Source organism: Ranitomeya variabilis, chromosome 5, assembly GCF_051348905.1.
Source record: "Ranitomeya variabilis isolate aRanVar5 chromosome 5, aRanVar5.hap1, whole genome shotgun sequence".
Lineage (NCBI taxonomy): Eukaryota > Metazoa > Chordata > Amphibia > Anura > Dendrobatidae > Ranitomeya > Ranitomeya variabilis.
Window position 1 is genome coordinate 653,099,213 of NC_135236.1, and position 26,426 is coordinate 653,125,638.

At 45.8% G+C, this 26,426-nt stretch overlaps 2 protein-coding genes across 3 annotated transcripts in view; both read right to left on the reverse strand.

The window, feature by feature from the left end:
* The window catches only part of GEMIN5 (gem nuclear organelle associated protein 5), a 66,490-nt gene that overhangs the window by 26,765 nt on the left and 13,299 nt on the right, over positions 1-26,426 (reverse strand). Inside the window, exons 2-16 of one of the 2 annotated variants that reach the window (XM_077266415.1) lie at positions 23,189-23,344; positions 12,883-13,037; positions 11,488-11,669; positions 11,121-11,272; positions 9,784-9,900; positions 8,199-8,331; positions 7,813-7,975; positions 7,342-7,554; positions 7,117-7,202; positions 6,509-6,591; positions 6,280-6,416; positions 5,118-5,191; positions 4,027-4,208; positions 3,140-3,279; positions 1,290-1,461 (exon numbers count right to left, since the gene is read on the reverse strand). In XM_077266415.1, the coding sequence (XP_077122530.1) occupies positions 1,290-1,461; positions 3,140-3,279; positions 4,027-4,208; positions 5,118-5,191; positions 6,280-6,416; positions 6,509-6,591; positions 7,117-7,202; positions 7,342-7,554; positions 7,813-7,975; positions 8,199-8,331; positions 9,784-9,900; positions 11,121-11,272; positions 11,488-11,669; positions 12,883-13,037; positions 23,189-23,333 (2,134 nt within the window). In that variant the 5' untranslated portion in view covers positions 23,334-23,344. Of the gene's footprint in view, positions 1-1,289; positions 1,462-3,139; positions 3,280-4,026; positions 4,209-5,117; positions 5,192-6,279; positions 6,417-6,508; positions 6,592-7,116; positions 7,203-7,341; positions 7,555-7,812; positions 7,976-8,198; positions 8,332-9,783; positions 9,904-11,120; positions 11,273-11,487; positions 11,670-12,882; positions 13,038-23,188; positions 23,345-26,426 lie in introns of both variants that reach the window. The other variant, XM_077266414.1, reaches the window with a different exon arrangement.
* On the reverse strand, positions 14,524-18,020 carry LOC143773489 (uncharacterized). Its single transcript, XM_077260917.1, has 3 exons — positions 17,963-18,020; positions 16,778-17,767; positions 14,524-16,680 (listed from the first exon to the last, which is right to left on the reverse strand). Exons 1-3 carry the CDS (start codon positions 18,018-18,020, stop codon positions 14,651-14,653), a joined length of 3,078 nt encoding a protein of 1,025 aa, XP_077117032.1. The 3' UTR covers positions 14,524-14,650.

Below are 26,426 nucleotides of genomic sequence, written 5' to 3' on the forward strand. Positions count from 1 at the left end.
CCATCATGGAGAAAGCATTGTTGATCACCAAATTACTCTTGGATCATTGGCAGATGTTGCTCTTGGAGGATGTTTAGGTCGTATTCTTTATTCATGGCCGTGTTCTTAGGCAAAATTGTGAACAAACTCCCTCCATGAATGAAAAGTCATCACACATGAATGGTCTTATGATGCTTTACTGATGGCATCACACAGGATTTATGGTAGCACTCATCTTTTCTTCTCCGGACAATCATTTTTATGGATGTCCCAAACAATCTGAAGGAGGCTTCATCGGAGAAAATAACTTTGCAGGAAGTGCAGAGATTGGACTGCAGAGAACTGGGGAAAGTTATTTTCTCTGATGAAGTCTCCTTCAGACTGTTTGGGACATCTGGAAGAATGAGTGTCTGTAGAAGAAAAGGTGAGAACTACCATGAGTCAACAGTAAAGCCTTCTGAGACCCTTCATGTATGGAGGCTTCTCATCCATGGAGGGGGTTCACTCACAATTTTGCCTAAGAACGCTGACATGCATAAAGAATGGGATCTAATCATCCTCCAAAAGCAACTTCTCCTAACGATACAGGAGCAACTGAGGGATGAAGAACTCTTTTTCCATGATGGAGACCATATCATAAAACAAAAGTGATAACCGAGTGGGTCGGTGAACAAAACATGAAAATTTTACGAAACTCCCCAGATTTCAAGCGGATTGAGAACCAATCAGCAAAAAGGGTGAAGATAAAAAAAACACAGAAGTTGCAATAAACCCTAAGCTTTGATTAGAAACAAATGGGCGGCCATCAGTCAGGATTTGGCCCAGAAGCTGATATCCAGGCGCTGGGGCGAAGGGCAGACATCTTGGAAAATAAGGATCACCACTGTAAAAGTTGAGTTTTTACATAAACTCAATGTATTTGTCAAAGTTTAAAAATGTATGACTGACTTGCTGATACTTGTATTTTGGCGAGTAGAGAAACATCCGACTAACAGATATAAAAACACAAAAATTGGGTGGAAGAACCAAAATTTGAGAGTCTCAAAACTGTTGTTGGCTGGTTGAGGACACGGCTCTGGGGAAGCCACCAACCAGTCCTCTACCTTGTCCTAAGTCATGGTTCACACCTCCATATGGGTCAGACCCTGACTTGCAGGGTAATTACCTCTAGGAGTTATCGTCCTTCTGGAGGAGAGATAATTTGCATACCTTTTCCCAAGGAGCATTGCCTGTGAAACTTCACAGATGGACTTCTACTTAAGAGATGACTCTCTAAATTAATTCCCTCCGAAAAAAAAGTCAGAACTGACCTTTGGGGGGTCTGCTGTGCTCCTGCTTTGATATGGACCAATTGTGTAAACAGAAGTCGTCTGCCCCCGTCCACACCATGTCGCCGTCCACTGGAGACCACTGCACACACAGCAATCGACCCTTGTGCCCCCGGTAGTTACTGATCGGTTCTTCTTGGAGCACATCCCAAACCTGAAAATGGAAACATGGACTCATTAACCTTGAAATAAACAAGGTGTAAACGACAAAGGAGCGCGAGGGCTGAGGATTTTTTTTTAAAAATGATTCACACCGGGCATTTTTTTTTTTTCTAACCTGTTTTTATCTTCCAATTTTATCTATTTTTTTATTACTGTATTATTATTTTATAACAGCATTTAGAGATGTTTTACACCAGGAACCTGACGATTTGGAGACGATTCATTGACTTCAATGGAAGAGTCTTGTGGACATGCTCTGTGGCCTGTGCAGGAAGTGGGAGGAAGTGAGCTGTAACATCACCTATAGTGAATGGTGAATTCTGAGTAATTTACTGTCACCAGGCTGTGATGATAATGAGACTGCTGAAAAGTGATGTGTGCAGGACAGGAAGTGTAAGAGTTTATTCACACGACCATACTTTGTGGTCTGTGTTACCGGCACAATTCTTGGTTTTCTAATTGGAACCAACAACCTCACAGTCATATATGATGCTATTAATTTCGGGTCAGTAGACACTCGGTTGGGCAGAGAGTTGCAGCCTTAGCACAGACCGGAAACTACAGCTGCTATGTGTATTTGTGAGCAAGCGCCAAGTCTATATTACTATGTTCTCTCATCACTTTATGATCGGGGGGTGGTCCAATCTTTGGACCACCTGGTCGTATAGGAAGCTGCTTTCACGTTAATGGGGCAGACGGTAATTCCCGGCAGTGTCTGGAGTGTAGGGAACATAGTGACAAGGCCGCAGGGGTAACACCAGCGCTGCAGCCCCTTTCTTCCATAAACCCCCACATGCATTACAGTATAAGAATATGTCCACTAGGGGGAGTCATATCCATACCATAGGAGATAACATACTGATTAATGGGGTCCAATTGATCCCCAAAAATAGGGCTAGGAACAATCCATGGGGGTCCCCGCTGTCAAACACCCCCGAGATCAGCAAGTTGTTCCCTATTGTATGAATAGAGGATAATCTGCAGACTGATAATACAGGGGTCTCCAGCTTTGTTGATGATTTTTTTAAAACTTAATGGTGTATTCCCATCTCCAAGGTCATATCCCAATATGTAATAGGTGTAATAGTAATAATATTAGCACATACCTCCAAGTAGAAATGTAGTGTAGTTTTTCTGATTCGGTATGTCTCTGTCCTCATGTGCAGGACCTTAGGTATCCATGGTTATGACAATTAGCAACTAGCTGTCACTATATCAGTGGTCGTAATCATGGATACCCAAGTTCCTTCACTCAAGGAAAAAGACAGAGAAACAGAAGAACTATACTACATTTGTAGCACAGCTGTGCTGTTGTGGCTCCGTACAAGGTTTACATAGCTAATTGGTGGGGTATCAGACCCCCATAGACCAGAAATTGAGACTAGGCCATCAATATCCTAGAAGTGGAAAAACCCCTTTAACATCTTTGTCCATTCCAGCAACACATGTCCACTGTGTACTCAAGAACGTGGTGCCGTCATGCTCATCTTGTCCATGTACCATGACCATGGCAGCAAGTTGGCACTTACAACAGATGGTCCCAACAGTGGCATCACCGCCGTAAGTGGCAAGTCACAAGACTGCATGGATGACGGCTCACCATGGTCCAATGAGAAATCTATTGGAAACACCAAAAAGAACAACAATAATTATCCCCTAATTCTTCTTACTTGAGAGGTGCCGTCGTAGCTGGCAGATACCAGCCTGGCGTCATGATGAGGGCTCCAAGACAGACTGGTGATCTTAGAAGTGTGCCCTGACAGGGTCCGAAAAGGATCTGTGATGGTGACTGGATCTTCAGCAGGGTTCTCTGTAGCAACACAACATAAAATAAGATTCAATAAGTGCCTTAAAGGGGTTGTCCCAAGAACAAAGTACATTTCAATCAATACATCTTCAAACAATAACTTCCACAATTGGAAGTTAAAAAAAAAAAAAAAATGTTCCTGTGCTGAGATAATCTTATAATTATGCCCTTGCTGTGTACTGTGTAATGGCTGTGTCTGCCCACGCAGAGCTGCTCCAGCTCATGGTCGAAACATAACACAGCTCCTGGCCAGAGGGAAGCAGAAGTAATTTATGATAAGTGAGTATACAGATGAAACAGCTAAGAGGTAATACATTTCTCTGCGTGTTTTATCACAGGAACGAGTATTTTTATAGCGTCTCCAGCCTTCTGTCTGAGCTCATCATAAATCAACTTAGTGACATATAAGCTCAGCGGCCACTTGAGCTCCCAGGTCACTGACTTATGATGAGCTCAGAGGGCTGGAGATAAGACAGAAACACTCGCTCCTGTGATGAAACAGACAGGGAAATGTGTTACTTCAGAAAGCAGCAGCTGTTAGCCCCTGATGTTTCATCTGCATACTCAATTATCATAAGTGACTTATGCTTCCCCCTGGTCAGGAGCAGTGTTATGTGTCAACCATGAGCTGGAGCAGCTCTGCATGTTCAGACACAGCCATTACACAGTACATGGTAGGGGGCACATTTATAGGAGTCTCTTTAGCACAGGTAAACAGATATAAACTATATTTACACTACAGCACCTCACCTAGCGCCCCCTTCAGGTTATGTACGTAGATCACAGCATTATTGGACCCCGATGCCAGGAGGAAGCTCAGGGTGGGATCCTCGCAGTGGTCATGGTGCCAGCGCAGGGCATTGACAATTTTATGATGCTGCTGAATGGTGCAGACCAGCTGAAGATGTGGAGCCCGGAAAATCTCGACACTCCTGCAAATACACAAAAAAGAAAAAAGGATGATATAAGCAGCTCACACTCACAGAGTCCCTCTCCTGATACTGAGGTGGGCACAGGGGCATCGCAGGGACTCTTCTCCATGAGCCGGAATGGGAAGCCAGCCTGAAGAAGGGGGTCCTGTGATGGCGGACTCGATCTGGCTGTGGGTGCTGGATGTGTTATACAGCCAGCATCTAACGGCAGTGTCCAGAGCTAGCTTTGGTGACTGACGTGTAGCCTTCGTCTCTGACAGTGGCCCAATCCCAGGGGTGCACCAATTCATGCATCTATTGGCACCCAGATGGCAGAGGGCCTCCCGAAGACCCACGCCGCTGCTATCTTTGTGTACCTATGAAGCCCAACTGCATAGGGCAACTACACAAAAACATTAAAAGAAAAAATAAATAAAAGGCGGCACAATTATTTATAAATTTTTCTTTTGACGTTTCGTTCCAAATGTGGCACTTTTTCAAGTATATGCAAAAAAATAAAATAAAATACAAATCTAATAATAATAATATTAAATATTAGTATCTCCAGTACTGGCCTGCAGAATCATGTTACCAGGGTAATTTTAGAGAACACTGAACATTGTGAAAAAAGAACCCCAAAAAACAATAGCACAGCACTTGGAATATTTTTCTTGTCATTGAGTGGATTATATGGTGAAAGTTATGGTGCTATTCAAAACTACAACTCGTCCTCCAAAATAAAAACAAAAAAAACAAGCCCTCTCATATGGCTATGATGATGGAAAAATATAAAAATAAAAAAAGTATGGCTCTCAGAAGAGAGGAGGAAGAAATGAAAATTGGCCGTGGCGGAAAAAAGGTTCAAAGCCACATCTACACGGCCACCAATGGCTTTGCTAGGGTAGATCTTAATTATGGGAGATTACGTACCCATCTTCATTGCCAATAGCTAAATGTTCGCAGTCTGGTTTCCAACTTAATTCCGTATGTGGCGGTAACTTGTGCTGAAAAATTCAGAAAAATAAGCAAATTAGTACACAAAGTGGCCCAAACCCCTGTACCCTTTCCTTAGTCATACACATTAGATGGCTGCCTAACCTAGAGCAATCAGCCTGTTTCGCCCCGAATGACCACCTTAAACGGAACCCGTCAAATGATTCATTTTGACCCGTATTTCGCCAGGCTCCATTATCGCAAATACATACTTTATAATATATACTTTAAATCGGGCCAGGGACGAGGCGACCATCAGGGGCCAGGGACGAGGCGACCATCGGGGCCAGGGACGAGGCGACCATCGGGGCCAGGGACGAGGCGACCATCGGGGCCAGGGACGAGGCGACCATCGGGGCCAGGGACGAGGCGACCATCGGGGCCAGGGACGAGGCGACCATCGGGGCCAGGGACGAGGCGACCATCAGGGGCCAGGGACGAGGCGACCATCAGGGGCCAGGGACGAGGCGACCATCAGGGGCCAGGGACGAGGCGACCATCAGGGGCCAGGGACGAGGCGACCATCAGGGGCCAGGGACGAGGCGACCATCGGGGCCAGGGACGAGGCGACCATCAGGGACGAGGCGACCATCGGGGCCAGGGACGAGGCGACCATCAGGGGCCAGGGACGAGGAGACCATCAGGGGCCAGGGACGAGGCGACCATCAGGGGCCAGGGACGAGGCGACCATCAGGGGCCAGGGACGAGGCGACCATCAGGGGCCAGGGACGAGGCGACCATCAGGGGCCAGGGACGAGGCGACCATCAGGGGCCAGGGACGAGGCGACCATCAGGGGCCAGGGACGAGGCGACCATCAGGGGCCAGGGATGAGGCGACCATCAGGGGCCAGGGACGAGGCGACCATCAGGGGCCAGGGACGAGGCGACCATCAGGGGCCAGGGACGAGGCGACCATCAGGGGCCAGGGAGGAGGCAACCATCAGGGGCCAGGGACAAGGCGACCAGGATGACTAGTCCCCGCCAGATCCGCCCGACTCCGCATGATTGACAGGTCTCTCCTTATGCATTTTTAGAGTCCTCGCACATGGAAAGTGTGCCGATATCATGAGTACAAGCCCGTGCAGAGAGACAAACTTACTTTTATGTCATTTGTATCTCGAATAAGTTTGTTAATATCTTGGGCCTCCATAGTCAACTTCCAGGGGTTGTGCTGGAAAATAATCCCCTCTCCACCACAACTATACAGGGTGAATGGAGGCCGGTCTCCTTCAGCGCCTGGTGGAAAAACACACACACACAACAAAAGTAGAGTTTATTTCTGTAGTTTGTGTGATTCACAGGTAGAAAACAGATGAACTCTATCTTACCAAAAGAAAATGGGGGCAACGGAGGACCCCAGGACATGGAATACACAGTCTTCTTATGGTAAGTACTGGAAATCTGAGGGGGTCTGCAAAGGGGCAAGAAAAAGGGTGAAATGGACTTTTCCTATTTAAAGGAATTGTCTTATCTGCAAAGTGCCAGTGAAAAAAGAAAAATCCTCTCCTTCCTCAAAACTACGCTCTGCAGCCCATTAACAAGGTTACCGGCCACCTCCATAGTCTATCAGAGGTGGCTGGTCTCCTAGACGACGAGCAAAGTGCTTTTAAGTGCTAGATCCGACCAGATTTAGTGCCCATGTCCTTTTACAATGCTGCAGAGGCAGCAACTAAAAGAGAAATTTGGGCGAGCGGCGCCCGCCACCGTGCCTCTGGTCCGAAAGGTCAGCGATCGGCAGCACACCATCCCTTCCAGCAAGAAGGAAGCTGAGAGACAGAGGAGCGAGCGCTGAGCTCTCGAAAAAAAAAAAAAAAGAGGATGAAACATACCCTTTAATATGTTAAAGAAAGACTCATAAATAACAATAACTCAGGTATTACTTTCTGTTATCTGCCAGGAGAAGAAAATACCCGGTGGTCAACGTTATAGGTCTTACTTGGTGGAAAAGACATCATAAATGCCAACTTTTCCATCGTCCGTCCCAAAGGCTAAAGTGGCTTCTTTAGTTGGATGCCAGGAGAGCTGCAGAGGGGAAAGGGTCAAGTGAGAAAATCCCATATAGGCAAATTACGACAATCCTTTTTTAGTTGGCACAAGACAATTTTCTTGCACAGGACTGCCAGCCGTCTGACGCTGGAGATACCGGAGTGAGCGTACTTACCGCAGTCACTTTCGATCTGATCCCTTGCCACAGCGTCTTCACATCGTACGTATTAACGACAGATAGGGAGTTCCAGACGCGAATCATGCCGTCCCCCACTCCGACCGCCAGACATCCCGAGGCCACTGGGGAGAACGCCAGGCTGTACACAAAGCCTCCGAGCGAGCTCAACGACCAACAGCAAGAGAGGGAGCCCAAGTCCCAACATTTCACCTACGCGGAGAAGACGGCACGAGTGCATGGAAGTAAGTAACAGCAAAGACACTGTATAGCGGTATTATAACCAAAAACTCTTAAAAAGGGAGACAATGAAGTCACGTCTACAAATCCTGTGCCCGATTGGCAGGTGTTGGGGTCATTAGAAAAGGATAATTGGCACCATTTCTGAAGGCAGGACGTCGTGAAGAGGTAGTGTCATAGGCGCCACTTCGAATGAGTGGCGCCTTTTAAGATCACATGAACAATACTCACATCCCGATCCATAGATGTTGACAGAAGCAGCTCCTTCCCCTCCTCTGTGACTAGGGAGCAAAGGTTGAACACAATTCGGGAATGGTTTTGCCCTTCCGAGGAGCCCAGGAGACTCCACTTCTGCTTTCCGCTCCTAGTTAAATCCCACAGAAGCAGCTCACCCCTGCGGAGACAATGGATGACAAAATACACATACCCCATTATATGCACTGGAGACCACCAGACTAGCTGAATGATGGCACCCGATGTGGCACAACTTTGCCCAATGTGAGCAGTATGTACATTTCTTTTTCGACAGAGGGGAACCCTCAAAACCAAGTTATTGCGAGCTCTGAGACGCAGCTTCTGGGGTACTATTACATGGTTGGGTTGGACTCATCACTAACCCAAAGCAGCTGGATACTATTTGGGTCGGATGCCCACGAGGCCAGTGGACGGTCAACCATAAGCGTTCCTTCACCGTAGGATCCATCCCTCCTCCTCGCCTCTTCAGGTATGGCAACTTCAGAGTCGTAACGCCTAAAGGGGAAAAGAAAAAAAATAAATTTGTAGCAAATAAAAACACAAAACCTAAAAATGTATGAAGTAACGCTACGGACATCAATCACACATCTTTCTTTAAGCACTCCCGATAATTCTTGTCCCCATCTAATAAGAGATGACATATCTCAAGATCAGAAAACTCCGAGACCCCTGCAAATCTGAGCATGAAATTAATGGGGTCAGCTGCTGATCGCTATGAGGTCACAGTGCTGAATTGATGGTGCAGCCGTGGTGTCCTAGGAATGGGACCACCATCGATCATAAGGTGATGGCTTATCACAAGATTATCATTGATTATGAGAATTAAGTTAATGGCGTCATCTACAGTTCCCTACACAATTGGGTGGTCTAGCAGCGCGGCTAAGAAGGTATGATGAATTGTGAAGGAGCAACAACGCTGATCAATATGGCCACCCCTTCATTGCTGAAAGGTGCGGTCTGACCCCATTTTTATCCTAGATGTCAGACCATCACTGATGAGAAAGGAAAGGCAAATCCTAGCGACATACCATCACTTCATGAGATGGGAATACCCTTTTAAAAAGGGGTGGGTCACAATAAACGTAGCCATAGACAACCAACATCCACCTAAAGGAGTTGTTCGGAACTTTTTTCCCCTCGATGGAGCTAAGCCCTTATCGGCAGGTAGATACTTGCTTACTACCTGGCTATGCTGCCCTGCAACAATCTCTCCCAGCCCAGATAGATCACAGACCGCGCCTGCCAGAGGTTCTCCCTCTTCCTGTGACGTCACATCGACAGAGCAGTTCCTTCTCTTCTGTTGAAGCGATTTTTCTGCTTGCTGTGACGTAATATGGACAAAGCAGTTCCTTCTCTTCTGGTGGAGCAATTTTCCTGCTTCCTGTGACGTGATATCGACAGAGCAGTTCCTTCTCTTCTGCTCTTCCAATGGGGTGTCACTACTGACGTCCTGTAGATTGACAGCCAGCCGCCAATCAACATGACGTTCGTAGTGATGCCCTGTTAACAAAGTAGAGCGGAAGAGAAGGAACTCTCTGTCAATATCACCTCACAGGAAGCAGGAGAATCGCTTCACCAGAAGAGAAGAAACTACTCTGTCGAGGTGACATCACAGGAAGCAGGAGAATCGCTGCACCGGGAGATTGTCACAGGGTAAAAACAGGCAACCTGCCAATAAGGGCCTAGCCCTTAGGGAAAAAAAAAATTTCAACAGAGCGTCCATGCAGGACTTCAGATGCCCCCTTAGCCATGGAGATTATGCAAAAGACAATATAAGAGCGGATTTTTTTTTTATAAAAGTCTTCGAAATTGTCCGTACTGATGGGGGATATAAAACTGAAATATGAAGACGTGAAAATTCAAAGAACTTTTCCATTAATATTAAGATGGTGAAGCAGCGTATGTACTCAGCCGGCACGATAAGAAATAAACCTGGAGGGCTCCTACCTTTGCCTGTGGAGGAACTCCAGATCCGGATAGTCTGATCTTTGCTGCCTGAGGCCAGGTAGCAGCCCTTATTCTCAGACTCAGGCAGGAGATCGCCATTGGTTGCATTCGGTTCTTCTCCTGATGAAAAGCAACATAAAATCCATATCAAAACCAGCACGGAGAGAAGCGGCACCGCAGAGGTGAAGAGCGGCATGTTTTCGGGATTACTAATGCACCCGTATATATCTTCCATTCTTTGGTATCATTTCTAACAAAGAGACTAACAGATTTAAAAGGAATGCTGGACCGCCGGCCTGAAATATTCATATACGGCCGTGCAGGAAAAAAGTCACTGATCCCTCGTTCTGCCTAATATTAACGTTCATGGAGCACAATGCGAGTCTTAGATTACACAGTAAGGCTGACGGAGTGCTGAAAGGGTCAAAAAAGTGTGGGGAGGGGGTAGAGAAGAAACAACAGGGGTCTCTGAAGCTGGATATAGGCTTTTGACAAAAACGGGAGGATCATTTTATCTGTGGAGGTCTGACCCCCAAAATTCTGCTGAATAATGGGGCCATCAAGCACTACCAAGAATTTAAGCTGCAATACCAGGCCCAGCCTAATTGCCAGAGTGGCGCTGTTATGGATAAAGTGTGGACCCTTTTTTTTCCTAATGAAAGACAAGTGAAGCCTAGATAACACAAACTGACTAGCAGATGAAGGCTGAAATCCAACATCACTGATCCTTCTTCTTTTCCTCGATCTGACATTTGGGGGTCTAAAACCTGTGACACCCCCACACATCAGATATATCGCCAGTGTTGTTGAAATCAGTATGTTCAGCCGACATGAGTTTAACGTGTTCATCCAGCTTAACACTCTTTGGGGGAGGGCTGAAATCCATCAACTCCGAAATAATGTAATAATTACATTTCTAGGAAAATTAAAAGGGGTTTTCTGGGCATTTGGATAGGTAATCAATATCGTAAGGATAAGAAAAAACCCCTATAGTTCTCATTGACTGCGGCTACCATAAAGTACATACACCCTGTACTGTATCTAAAGACTATAAAATGAAAGAATGTGTTTCCAATATGGCCGCCCCCAGAGAACACTTAATAAACGCAAATTAATTATCTACAACATAAAAATATGGAAAAAAATAAAAAGAAAACACACACCAAATGCATTATTTATCTTCTATTGACGTAAATAAAATTAATAAAAAGGAGATTGAATCAATAAAAAAAATTCCCTTTAAATCCTGCTGCACTTCGCATACATAGCACCCTGTGTACAGTAGAAGTGCTATGAATACCTGGACTGGGCTTTTGCAGGCGAGGTCATTTATGTACCTTGCGTTTCCTCCTGCTTCTGATACAGGTCTTCCTCCCCTGGATGTGGGCACCATGCCAGGCAATGAATCTCATCATCATGTCCCCGCAACCGGTGGGTGACGTCTCCTCTACGGCTGAGGTCTATGATGACAATCATACCGTCCTTGTACCTGGGGAAGGTGGTCAATCGTATGATAATTATGCGAGTCAGTAGAGTAACTGATAGGGGCATCACAAGCGTGGGATACTCATGTCAACCACCCCAGTTTGGCATGTGGGCATCTTAGAGGATCTTGGTTGGGATGGATCCACCTCTTTGAGCTAGGAAGAGTAGGCCAAAGTCGCTGCGTAGCCCAAGCCTTCAAGATTTTTCTGAGCTACTTACCCTATTGCCAGAAGATCTTCTTGGTGCGGTGCACAGGACAAGCAGAAAATAGTCCTCGGTTCTGGGAAAAACTGCTGCCCATCATTACGGTTACACCAAAAGCAAACCACGATGCCCTTCTCGTCTCCGGTTACTAGTAGGTCCTTCACCAGGGGAGACCAGTGAAGAGCAGAGATCGTGTTCTGTAAGAAACACACACACAAGTGTTACACCTATCCCAGAGTCCTGGGATTATAGATATATATGCAGGTCCACTGATGATGGCTTATCTGTCATGAAAACAAAAAGGATCTGACCTTTGAAATGGGAGCCCCCCATACACATTAGAAGGGGTTCCGACCCCACCTTAATAAGTGGATTTGCCAGTCTTTATGCAAATGGGGTCTATAGATGACTGCTTTACATGCTGAGATGGTAAACCAAGTAGTGCAGCACCCAAAATATATCTATAACATCCAGTCCTATAGCCCCCGGCCCATCCTCTCCACCCCAGTGTATGACATCTGGCCCCAAAGCCCCCTTTGTATAATATCTGGCCTCGCCACCCCGGAGTATAACATCCGGTCCATCTGCCCCGATGTGTAACATCCAGCCCCTTGCCTCCCCAATGTATAACCTCCTTCCTGCCGCCATGCAGTCTGCCTTTACGAACATGTGGTGGAATGGTTGATGGCAGAACTCACTGAGTCTCTACCACTGGACTCTGCAGGAGAGGAAACATGTTGTGTGCAGTGACAGATCACACTTCTCTATCTGGCGTCTGATGGACGAGTCTCGGTTTGGTGACTGCCCGGGAACGTTACCTGCCTGATTACATTGTGCCCGCTGAAAAGTTTGGTGAAGGAATAATACTATTGGCTTTTTTTCGGTGATCGGCACTTTAATTTCAGTGAAGGGAAATCTTAATATTTCAGCACAAGACATTGTGGACAATTGTATCTTTCACAATGAGGGAACAGTTTTGGGAAGACCCTTTTTCTGTCCCCCATGACTGTACCTCAATGCACAAGGTCCATAAAGATAAGGTCGGTGGAGTTTGGTGGAAGAATATGACCGGTCACTCATGGTTTTGCAACCTCAACCCCATCCAACAACTTTAGGATGACCTAGAGAGAAGATTGTGAGCCCGGCCTTCCCCCAACATCAGGGCCTGACCTCATAAATGTTCTGCTGGATGAAGGGCCACAAATTCACACAGACACTTCCAAGATCTTAAAAAGATTTTTTTTTTTTTTTTTTTTTAAAAACCTTCCCAGAAGATTGCAAGCCGTTATAGATGGAAAGGGACCTACGCCATATTAATGTCTATGGATGTAGAATGGGGGGTCATAAAAGCTCTTCCAGGTGGAATATAAAGGGGGCACTTACTTATACGGACAAACGATCAGTTCTTACCCGGTGGAGCTTGTGTTCTGTTACTAAACTCTTCGTCTGGGTGTCCCATATTTTCACGGATCCGTCGTCAGAGCTGCTGCCACAGAGGTGAGACTGACCGGAGTATTGGGAGAAGGCAAAGCCGGACACCCTCTCTGTATGTCCGACCAATTCGCCTGGAAAAGAATACAAAACCTTAAATGTATGCATTACTTAGAAACACCTCCACCCCTGCTCAAATGGGGACCCCTCTGCAATAGGAGGCACATTTTGTAGTTCACCTATATCTCAAAACATGTAAAAAAAAATTAAAAGATGCAGATGACTCCATCACACGGTCATTCAAGTCTGCCATATAATAATGCCTGGTCTGACAAAATTAGAATATCATCAAAACACCGGATTACTCACCGGTAATGCTCTTTTATAGAGCCACGACAGCACCCACTTGAGAGAGGGGATCCGCCCCTAGGAACAGGAAACCCTATGGAGAGATAAAAGGGGCGGTCCCCCTCGCTCCCACAGTTGGGTTACAGAGATTGCGAGGAACCGCCCACCAGAATTAGTAGGCAATTTGATTTCATCATTTATCATTAGTTAACTTAAGTATGGCTAACTACAAGAACCAAAACACCCTTAATATAAAATAAAAATAACTCATTAGGGTGGGAAGTAAAGGGGTGCTGTCGTGGCTCTATAAAAGAGCATTACCGGTGAGTAATCCGGTGTTTTCTCTTCGCCACGACAGCACCCACTTGAGAGACTTTCAGAGATAGTCATTTGGGAGGGATCACAGTGTTAAGAACTGATCTACCAAAGGACAGGTCAGATGAAGAAGATAAATCCAATCTATAGTGATTATAGAATGTAGTAGGAGAAGCCCAGGTTGCGGCCTTACATATCAGTTCTATTGGAACTTCCGCACGCTCGGCCCAGGATGATGCTATCGCCCGAGTGGAATGTGCTTTTACAGTCTCAGGCGGGTTCTCCCCTTTGGATGAATAGGCCAGACATATTGCATCCCGAATCCACCGAGATAAAGTACCCTTCGTGATTCCATCTCCTTTTCTATGGCCCTGGAAGGAAATAAAGAGAGCCCTGCTCTTCCTCCAGGCGCTAGTTCTGTCTAAATAGGCTAATATGGCTCTCCTCACATCTAATGTGTGGTATTTTTGTTCTTCCTGATTCGTAGGGTTATCATAGAAGGAGGGAAGAAAAATTTCTTGTGATCTATGAAATTTAGTGCATACTTTGGGTAAGTAGGAAGGGTCTGTTTTTAGGACAATTCTATCTGGAAATATAGACATAAACGGTGGATCTATCGATAATGCCTGTATGTCACTTACTCTTCTAGCCGATATTAACGCGACAAGAAGAGCTGTCTTGATGGAGACGTGTTTTATGTGAGCTGAATGTAGTGGCTCAAAGGGGTGGTCTGTCAGAGCTTCGAGGACTAAATTAACATCCCAAGGTGGTACATGGGGAATTTGAACTGTCTCTGACCTTTGGCAAGCTGCGATAAACCTGGCTACCCACTTGTTACCTGCAATATCGTGACCATATAAAGCACCAAGCGCAGAAATATGCACCCTTAAGGTATTGACTGCCAGACCCAAATCGCGCCCTTTTTGAAGAAATTCTAGAATCATAGGGATATGAATTTCGTTTGATAGTGCTGTTGGGTAGAGGTTTAAAAATTTTTTCCACACTCTCACATAAATGGATGTGGTGGATTTTTTCCTACTTAGTAGCAGAGTGTTGATTACTTTGTTAGAAAACCCTCTCATCTTTAGCAGCTGCCTCTCAAATGCCAGGCTGTCAACCGCAGACCCTTCACATGAGGGTGGTTGAAGGGGCCCTGGAAGAGAAGATCCTGATCCTCCGGAAGGATCCACGGGTCTGAGATCGGCATGGCTCTCAGCCAGGAAAACCATGGCCTCTTGGGCCAAAACGGAGCTATTAAGATCACGTTTGCTCTGTCCTCCCTTATCTTCCTGATCACAGTTGGAAGAAGTATTAATGGGGGAAAGGCATATGCTTTCTGGAATGTCCATGGGACTTGCAGAGCATCGAAGATATCTGGATTGTCGGATCGGAACAATGAAGCGAACCTTTTGACTTGTCTGTTGTGTCTCGTCGCGAAAAGATCTATCTCGGGAGTGCCCCATTTTTTGATTATCATTGAAAAGATACGGCGGCTGAGAACCCACTCTCCTTGGCGGAGAGTGTGGCGGCTGAGGAAATCCGCTTTTGGATTGTCGACTCCTCTTACATGCAGTGCTGATAAGGATAGGAGGTGCTCCTCTGCTATGGATAGAATGTCGCCGGCTATAGACATGAGAGCTTCTGATCTTGTTCCCCCTTGGTGGTTTATGTATGCCACCGCTGTCATGTTGTCTGAAAAGATTCTTGTATGCGTTCCGTGTAACTGCGGAAGAAATTTACATATGGCATGATAGATAGCCTTCAGTTCTTTTTTATTAGAAGAATCGTTCGATTCTCTAAGAGACCACAGACCTTGAGCTATCTGATCTCCTAAGTGTGCTCCCCAACCACTAGGACTGGCATCGGTAAAGATTGTTTTTGAAGGTTTAACCACCCAGGGAACCCCACTGGTAAAATGACTCTGGTCTAACCACCAGGTAAGAGAATTTAACACGTCTGATGGTAAAGATAACCGACTATCTAATTGGCCTTGTAACCTCTCTTCTTCCTGTAGAATTTTATACTGTAATTTTCTACTATGGAATTGAGCCCATGGGACAGCCGGGATACACGATGTGAAAGAACCAAGAAGGGACATCCCTTCTCTTAGAGAAATTAGGGGGTTATTAATCACCGATTGTACCTTGTTTATAATTGTTAATTGCTTAGAATCAGGAAGAAAGCACCTTTGATTTGTAGAATCTAGAATAAGCCCTAGGAATGTTTGTCGAGTTGTGGGGGACAATTTGGATTTTTCCCAGCTTACTAACCACCCCAATTCTTGCAGGGATGAAATTGTATCAAGTAAACGTTGATGGCATTGGGAAAAGGAGTTGCCCACTATCAAAAGGTCATCTAAATATGGTATTACCAGTGTGTCTTTTAATCTTAAATATGACATTACTTCTGACATTAATTTTGTGAAGAATCTCGGAGCTATCGACAGTCCAAAGGGCATTGCTGTATATTGATAATGCCTTACTTGACCTTCCATCATAACTGCCACCCGTAGATATTGCTGATGTTCGATGAAGATTGGTAGATGGTAATACGCATCTTTAAGGTCAAGTACTGCCATAAAGCAATGGGGAAACAGAAGCTTTATAGTTGATCGTATAGACTCCATTTTAAAGGTTTGGTTTTTTAAGAAGACGTTTAGTCTTTTCAGGTTAATTATTGTTCTGAACGATCCGTCTGGTTTCGGAATCAAAAATAAAGGGGAATAAAAACCCCTTCCTCTTTGATGAAAAGGGACTTCCACTAGTACCCCTTTGGACAGGAGATTTATTATTTCCTGTTCTAAGGCCTCTTGTTGTGATTGAGACCTTAAGGAAGTCAATAAGAATGAGTCCGGAGGGACTCGGGCAAATTTTAATTTTAGACCCGTACATATAAGGCTAATTGCCCATGGATTGGAAGTCATTGTCAGCCATTGTGAAGAGAAGAAAGACAACCTACCACCAACGGGTAGATCTGTCCTAACGGGGTTTATCCTCAGGTTTGAATGGACGTTTTCCGAAAAACGCTCCTTTCTGTTTAAAGTCTTTATTAGCCCAGCGGTCTTGGTTTTTATAGTCTTTTCTCCTATTAAACATGGGCTTTCGGAACGCTCTCCTGTAGGATGGAAGATAAGTATTATTGGGGAACCCCTTCTTCCTCTCACCCGCTTTAGTTAGTATCTCATCTAACTTGGTACCAAATAGGTACTCACCCTGGCATGGAAGACCACATAATTTAGACTTTGTTTGGGGATCTCCTTTCCACCCCTTTAGCCATAAGGCTCGACGAGCCGCGTTAGTCAGACCTGCCGATTTGGCAGCTAGCCGTATGGAATCAGCTGAGGAATCCGCTAAAAAGGCTGTAGCTCCTCTGATTAACGGCATGGAAGAGATCAGTCTATCTCGGGAAAGGCCGCTTTTTAATCCTTCTTCTAAATCATTCAACCAGACTAACATGGACCTGGCAGTACATGTAGCCGATATAGCTGGCCTGAAAGCTCCTGTACAGGATTCCCATGCTCTTTTTAAGAGGGTATCCGCTTTCCGGTCCAGCGGGTCTTGCAAGGAGCCGGAATCTTCCACGGGTAGCAAAGATTTCCTAGAAGTGGAAGCCACTGCTGCATCTACCTTCGGGGCTTTTAACCATATGGAGAAATCTTCGTCATTAAAGGGATAGCGTCTTTTTGACGAAGACGGCAATCCTCTTTGTCCCTGGCTTTCCCACTCCTTTTTTACTACATTTTTAATTGCTGGAATTACAGGGAAAGAAGGTTTTTTCCTCTCTGACAGGCCTGCAAACATCACGTCCTGTGGTGTTTTAGGGATTTTTGTGTCCTCAATACCCATGGTGTTACAAACTGATCTGACTAAATTATCGATACTGTCTGTGGGAAAGCATGTATCCCGCTCATCATCTGAGGAAATGATCCTTTGGGAACCATCCGAATCTTTATCTTCAATCTCAGAGGACTGCTCAGACCTGGGGGAATTATATTTTTTCCTACCCTCGGGAATTTTTTCCGAGCTTCGGAAGGCCTGTAATTCTTCTCTAATCATACTCCTTATATCTTCCGACCTTACTGAAGATTCCTCTCGTAAGGTGGATTCGATGCAAGACTGGCACAGCTTCTTTAAATAACTATCGGGGAGCGGCTGAGAGCATAAAGCACATTGTATGTGTTTGGTTTTCCCCGTTCTTTTTGCTTAAGGAATATAGACAAAGAGGGGGAGTATAATCAGCCTAAGAGGGTACACACACACACTCACCCAGTGAGGTTGTTGTTACAATACCGGCTGATGAGGAGGAGACGGAGGCACAGATGGAACCGACCGGCCTGATTTCTTATCTCTGGCGCTTTTAGAAGAATATGATCTGCGACTGCTGCTTGTCCGGCTACCAGGCGCAATAGCGGTGACTTCGGATGAAGCCATCGCCCGGTCCTGCGGAGATGCCATGATGGACGCCGGAGGATCAGTGCCAGCGTCCTTTTCTAATGGGGGCCGCCATCTTGCTTCCTGCCGCACCCGGAAGTGACCGCTACATCCGGGTCGCGGCCATGCTGTATGCGCCTGCGCACCCACCAGCTTCAGCGCAGGCGCCGTCCCTCCTGAATCACCCCGGAAGTTGCGATACTGCTTCCGGGGGACAGTGTACCGGACCCACGCTGCCTGCGCACCATCGGAGATGGCGCCGCAGGATCTCCTTACCCAGCGATTCGGTCCCCGCAGGTCCGCTGGGTGGATCTTCGTGAGCCAGGCGACTCCCCGGACCCGGCCTCACGGTACCTGCCAGCAGAGGGGGGAAGCTGCCATAGGACCCCCGACGCTGCTTCCAGCTTCTGGAGCCCTTGCCGTCCCATAAAGGTAAACTGCGCAAGCGGCATCCAGGCTGGGTATCCTCTTCTCTCCAAGCGTCTCCCGTAGGAACAGGAAACCAACTGTGGGAGCGAGGGGGACCGCCCCTTTTATCTCTCCATAGGGTTTCCTGTTCCTAGGGGCGGATCCCCTCTCTCAAGTGGGTGCTGTCGTGGCGAAGAGAAAAAGTTAATTTATTTCAGTTCAATACAAAAAGTGTAACTCATATTATATAGAGTCATTACAGAGTGATCTATTTCACGTGTTTATTTCTGTTAATGTTGATGATTATGGCTTACAGCCAATGAAAACCCCAAAGTCATTATCTCAGTAAATTAGAATAATTAATATAAAACACCTGCAAAGGCTTCTTAAGAGTTTGAAAAGGTCCCTTAGTCTGTTTCAGTAGCTCCACAATCATGGGGAAGACTGCTGACCTGACACATGTCCAGAAGGCAGTCATTGACACACTCCACAAGGAGGGATGATATTCTAATTTTGTGAGAAGCACCTGTGTATGAGATAAAGTGGTCGGATCCAATCCTATTCTGGCCCTATATAAAGACAAAGAGGTCCCTACTAAAATCATGAGTACCTTCAAAAGATCTCAACATGTCAATTTTATAAAAAAAAAAATGTGGGTCTCTCCTTAAAATTCTGGATCATCTTTTCTCCTAACTTTACATTGATTTGGTACCTCTGTTAGTCCTCCTCATAGAATGTTAGAGCTGGGGACCTCCAGGGTCATCGTGTCCAACCCCCTGCTCAATGCAGGACTCACTAAACCATCTCAGACAGATGTCTGTCCAACCTCTGTTTGAAGACTTCCATGGAAGGAGAACTCACCACCTGTCGTGGCAGCCTGTTCCACTCATTGATCACCCTCACTGTCAAAAAGTTTTTGATGATGATCCCTGTACACTGTGACAGCCCTTCAGATATTTGTAGACAGCTATTAAGTCTCCTCTTAGTCTTCTTTTTTGCAAGCTAAACATTCCCAGATCTTTTAACCGTTCTTCATAGTACATAGTTTGCAGTCCGCTCACCATCCTGGTAGCTCTTCTCTGAACTTGCTCCCGTTTTTCAATGTCTTTTTTACAATGTGGTGCCCAGAACTGGACACTGTATTCCAGATGAGGCCTGACCAAGGAGGCGTAGAGGGGGATAATTACTTTACGTGATCTAGACTCTATGCTTCTCTTAATACATCCTAGAACTGTGTTTGCTTTTTTTGCTGCTGCATCACACTGTTGACTCATGTTCAGTCTGTAATTTATTAGAATACCCAAGCCATTTCCACACGTGCTGTTGCTTAGTTCTATTCCTCCCATTTTGTAGATGTAATTTTCATTTTTCTTGCCCAGATGTAGAATCTTGCATTTCTCAAATACCATTCTAGTAATCAATGCCAATTGTTCAAGCTTATCTAGGTCCTTCTGAATCCCTCTTTGTCTGTCTTCTCTAGTGTTAAGGCTGAGTCACACATAAAGATATCGCTAACGATATCGTTGCAACGTCACGCTTTTGGTGATGTAGCAACGATCCCGCTAACGATCTCGTTATGTGTGACAGCGACCAACGATCAGGCCCCTGCTGGGAGATCGTTGGTCGATGGGAATGATCAGGACCCTTTTTTGGTCTCTGTCATCGCTGGATCGGCGTGTGGGACGCCGATCCAGCGATGTGTTCACTTGTAACCAGGGTAAATATCGGGTTACTAAGCGCAGGGCCGCGCTTAGTAACCCGATATTTACCCTGGTTACCATTGTAAAAGTTAAAAAAAAAAAAAAAAAAAAAAGTACATACTCACATTCTGATGTCTGTCACGTCCCCCGGCGTCCACAGGGTTAAAACTGCTTTCGGCAAGAGCGCTGCTAATATGCACGCGCTGCTGCCGAGAGCTTCCCTGCACTGACTGTGTCAGCGCCGGCCGTAAAGCAGAGCACAGCGGTGACGTCACCGCTGTTACTGCCGGCGCTGACACATTCAGTGCACGCTGGTGGGGGACGTGACAGACATCAGAATGTGAGTATGTAATGTTTTTTTTTTTTACTTTTACAATGGTAACCAGGGTAAATATCAGGTTACTAAGCGCGGCCCTGCACTTAGTAACCCGATGTTTACCCTGGTTACCCGGGTGCTGCAGGGGGATTTCGGCATCGTTGAAGACAGTTTCAACGATGCCGAAGTCGTTCCCCTGATCGTTGGTCGCTGGAGAGAGCTGTCTATGTGACAGCTCCCCAGCGACCACACAATGACTTACCAACGATCACGGCCAGGTCGTATCGCTGGTCGTGATCGTTGGTAAGTCGTTTAGTGTAACGGTACCTTTAGCTATCCCTCCAAGCTCCTGAAAATGTATGAATGGGTGTTACCAGATGAGGACACATTTCTCTAACACTCAGCACTGTTTGGACCCATCAAACTTTGCAAGGGCCCAACCCAGCTGGTAACATCCAATTATCAATGTATTCATCATTTTCCAGGAGGAATAACAAAGAAATGGCATAACAGTTTAAAAAAAAAAGTTTCACAATTTTGTAAATCTAAGTATTTACACATATTCATAGAAAAGGAACAGCACAACACTTCCACTTATCTCTGGGTGCAAAGCCTCCAGGCAACCTGTCCACTGAGAAAGGCTCATTCAGAGCCGAAACGTCGCACAGACATGTGGGTCTGATTAAATCCTGCACAGTTGTTAAGAAAAAAATGGAGTGCTGCCTTCTTTTTTGAATTTTAAGTATTTACACAGATATATATGGCAAGGGAGGAGACAGGCCTTCTTTAAAGGAATAATAAAATAGTATTTTGGAAATACCAGTTAAGCAGTTCCCCAATATATTTTCATTGGTTCACCATAGCCGAACATCTACTGTATATACTCGAGTGTAAGCCGAGATTTTCAGCCTGGGTCGGCGGGGGAGGGGGAACGGCGGCTGTCACGTACTCACCTGCTCCTGGCGCGGTCCCTGCATCTCCAATGGTCTCTGGGCGCCGGCAGCTTCTTCCTGTGTTCAGCGGTCACTGGTACTGCTCATTAAAGTAATGAATATGCGGCTCCACCCCTATGGGAGAGGAGTCCATATTCATTACTTTAATGAGCGGTACCACGTGACCGCTGAACACAGGAAGAAGCTGCCGGCGCCCGGAGACCATCTGTCAGTGAGAAGCTGCCAGGGACCGCACCAGGAGCAGGTGAGTATAATGGGGAGGGTGAGCATTGCACGATATTCACCTGACCCTGTTCCACCGCCGGGCGCCGCTCTGTCTTCCGCGTACTCTGCCTGTGACTGTTCAGGTCAGAGGGCGCGATGACGTGTTTAGTGTGCACCCTCTGCCTGAACAGTCAGAGAGCCGGAAGAAGGAGCGGTGTGCAGCGGTGGAACGGGGATAGGTGAATATCGCAAGTGCCAGGGGCCTGAGCGACGAGAGGTGAGTATGTGATTTTTTTTAATTTTAATCACAGCAACAACATATGGGGCATAATCTATGGAGCATTTTATGGGCCCATGAACCTAAATAAAGCATTGTATGGGGCATAATCTATGGAGCATCTTATGGGGCCATCAACCTTTATACAGAATTGTATGGGGCAAAACCTATGGAGCATCTTATGGGGCCCATCAACCTAAATAAAGCATTGTATGGGACATAATCTATGGAGCATCTTATGGGGTCATCAACCTTTATAATCTATGGAGCATCTTATGGGGCCATCAACCTAAATAAAGCATTGTATGGGGCAAAACCTATGGAGCATCTTATGGGGCCCATCAACCTTTATACAGAATTGTATGGGGCATAATCTATGGAGCATCTTATGGGGCCATCAACCTTTATGCCCCATACAATTCTGTATAAAAGGTTGATGGCCCCATAAGATGCTCCATAGATTATGCCCCATGCAATGCTTTATTTAGGTTGATGGGCCCCATAAGATGCTCCATAGGTTTTGCCCCATACAATTCTGTATAATCTATGGAGCATCTTATGGGGCCATCAACCTTTATGTCGCATTGTATGGGGCAAATGTTTCTATGGAGCATCTTATGGGGCCATTAACCTTTATGCCGCATTGTATGGGGCAAATGTTTCTATGGAGCATCTTATGGGGCCATCAACCTTTATGCCGCATTGTATGGGGCAAATGTTTCTATGGAGTATCTTATCGGGCCATTATTAACCTTTATACAGCATTGTATGGGGTAAATGTTTCTATGGGGCATCTTGTGGGGCCATTATTAACCTTTATACAGCATTGTATGGGGTAAATGTTTCTATGGAGCATCTTGTGGGGCCATTATTAACCTTTATACAGCATTGTATGGGGTAAATGTTTCTATGGAGCATCTTGTGGGGCCATTATTAACATTTGTGCAGCATTATATGGGGCATATTTTTGTATGGAGCATCTTATGGAGCCCATCATAAACTGTATGGAGCATTACATGGGGCGTATTTTGTATGGGGCATCTTATGGGGCCATCATGAACTGTATGGAGCATTATATGGGGCTCCTGATTCAATATGGATATTCAAAAACACTTAACCTACTGATGTCTCAATTAATTTTACTTTTATTGGTATCTATTTTTATTTTTGACATTTACAGGTAGCTGCTACATTTTCCACCCTAGGCTTATACTCGAGTCAATAAGTTTTCCCAGTTTTCTGTGGCAAAATTAGGGGCCTTGGCTTATACTCGGGTCGGCTTATACTCGACTATATACGGTATTCTATCTCCACAGTGCTGTACAGAAAGTTACCATAAAATCCTGGCTCCTGGGGGCTGATGCGCAGCAGGTAGACCGAATTCCGAGCAGCGAAGCCAAAAAGTCCCCCGGCTGCGTCACTGGAATGGCTGCAGTACCAGTTGGGGGATGCGCTGAGTATCCGGTCCGGATCCCCCATCCTCGTGTCACCTAAGGAGTCAGAACATGAATATTTAAGACATGACAGAAGAGCCAACATTCGGTGCCATCAGAGACGGAAACACTCAATGACATGGTCCCAAAAGCATTGGTCATATTGTAAACCTTTTAATACTTTTTTTTTTTTTCTGCAAACCTACATTTTCATAATATTCAGAAAAAGGATGTGTGACTGCCAGTGACTGATTTACAGTACAAAAAAAAGAGGTAGCGAATTACACCACGGACAGCTCAACACATATTCCTCCTCCTACCCAAGGATGCCAGGAACAGTGAATATCTCCCTCCTGAGCCATCATCACGCTCTGCTACATCCATGTCCGAGGCTATGCGCACACATACCCCATATATACAAATATTTAGTGTCACTGCCCTTTGCCTTCATCACCTCTTCTAGGTACCTGTACAGTTTGTTTGGAACAACCTCCCTGCGAAGTTCCTTCAAAAACAGTGTGTTACCAGTACTGTAGGTAATGTGTGTACAGTTTATAACAATTCTGGGGACTGTGCATGCATGCAGTGTTCACTACTGAACAGGTAACATAAAAACAGCGATCTCAGTGTATACCGTGTGACTTATATACTGCAGTCTCAGTGTATACCGTGTGACTTATATACAGCAGTCTCAGTGTATACCGTGTGACTTATATACAGCAGTCTCAGTGTATCCCGAGTGAGTTATATACAGCAGTCTCAGTGTATCCCGAGTGAGTTATATACAGCAGTCTCAGTGTATCCCGAGTGAGTTATATACAGCAGTCTCAGTGTATCCCGAGTGAGTTATATACAGCAGTCTCAGTGTATCCCGAGTGAGTTATATACAGCAGTCTCAGTGTATCCCGAGTGAGTTATATACAGCAGTCTCAGTGTATCCCGAGTGAGTTATATACAGCAGTCTCAGTGTATCCCGAGTGAGTTATATACAGCAGTCTCAGTGTATCCCGAGTGAGTTATATACAGCAGTCTCAGTGTATCCCGAGTGAGTTATATACAGCAGTCTCAGTGTATCCCGAGTGAGTTATATACAGCAGTCTCAGTGTATCCCGAGTGAGTTATATACAGCAGTCTCAGTGTATCCCGAGTGAGTTATATACAGCAGTCTCAGTGTATCCCGAGTGAGTTATATACAGCAGTCTCAGTGTATCCCGAGTGAGTTATATACAGCAGTCTCAGTGTATCCCGAGTGAGTTATATACAGCAGTCTCAGTGTATCCCGAGTGAGTTATATACAGCAGTCTCAGTGTATCCCGAGTGAGTTATATACAGCAGTCTCAGTGTATCCCGAGTGAGTTATATACAGCAGTCTCAGTGTATCCCGAGTGAGTTATATACAGCAGTCTCAGTGTATCCCGAGTGAGTTATATACAGCAGTCTCAGTGTATCCCGAGTGAGTTATATACAGCAGTCTCAGTGTATCCCGAGTGAGTTATATACAGCAGTCTCAGTGTATCCCGAGTGAGTTATATACAGCAGTCTCAGTGTATCCCGAGTGAGTTATATACAGCAGTCTCAGTGTATCCCGAGTGAGTTATATACAGCAGTCTCAGTGTATCCCGAGTGAGTTATATACAGCAGTCTCAGTGTATCCCGAGTGAGTTATATACAGCAGTCTCAGTGTATCCCGAGTGAGTTATATACAGCAGTCTCAGTGTATCCCGAGTGAGTTATATACAGCAGTCTCAGTGTATCCCGAGTGAGTTATATACAGCAGTCTCAGTGTATCCCGAGTGAGTTATATACAGCAGTCTCAGTGTATCCCGAGTGAGTTATATACAGCAGTCTCAGTGTATCCCGAGTGAGTTATATACAGCAGTCTCAGTGTATCCCGAGTGAGTTATATACAGCAGTCTCAGTGTATCCCGAGTGAGTTATATACAGCAGTCTCAGTGTATCCCGAGTGAGTTATATACAGCAGTCTCAGTGTATCCCGAGTGAGTTATATACAGCAGTCTCAGTGTATCCCGAGTGAGTTATATACAGCAGTCTCAGTGTATCCCGAGTGAGTTATATACAGCAGTCTCAGTGTATCCCGAGTGAGTTATATACAGCAGTCTCAGTGTATCCCGAGTGAGTTATATACAGCAGTCTCAGTGTATCCCGAGTGAGTTATATACAGCAGTCTCAGTGTATCCCGAGTGAGTTATATACAGCAGTCTCAGTGTATCCCGAGTGAGTTATATACAGCAGTCTCAGTGTATCCCGAGTGAGTTATATACAGCAGTCTCAGTGTATCCCGAGTGAGTTATATACAGCAGTCTCAGTGTATCCCGAGTGAGTTATATACAGCAGTCTCAGTGTATCCCGAGTGAGTTATATACAGCAGTCTCAGTGTATCCCGAGTGAGTTATATACAGCAGTCTCAGTGTATCCCGAGTGAGTTATATACAGCAGTCTCAGTGTATCCCGAGTGAGTTATATACAGCAGTCTCAGTGTATCCCGAGTGAGTTATATACAGCAGTCTCAGTGTATCCCGAGTGAGTTATATACAGCAGTCTCAGTGTATCCCGAGTGAGTTATATACAGCAGTCTCAGTGTATCCCGAGTGAGTTATATACAGTAGTCTCAGTCAGGGGCATAACTACCGCGGTCGCAGCGGTCGCCAGTGCGACCGGGCCCGGCAGGTCAGGGGCCCGGCAGGTCAGAGGCACCGAACACCATGTTGCAGTGCAGGAGATTCCTCCTGCACGGCAACAGTCCGAGGCGTATCTAGGGGGAGGGGCCAGCCGGGGCACATGAGAGACAGGAAGCAGCTCCAGTCAGCATGGTGAGACTGTCAGCTTCTGCTCTGCAGCCCCGGGACAGAAGGTGAGAGCAGGGGGAAGGAGCGGGACAGAGCCGATTAGTCAGGAGAAGCTGCAGCCGATTTACATCAGCCACCCCTGTACCAGAGAGGAGATTGTGAGTTGTGTGTGTGTGTGTGTGATATCTGTAGTATATGTGTGTGTGTGTGTGTGTGTGTGTGTGTGTGTGTGTGTGTGTGTGTGTGTGTGTGTGTGTGATATATCTGTAGTATGTGTGTGTGATATATCTGTAGTGTGTGTGTGTGTTATCGTAGTGTGTGTACGTGTGTGT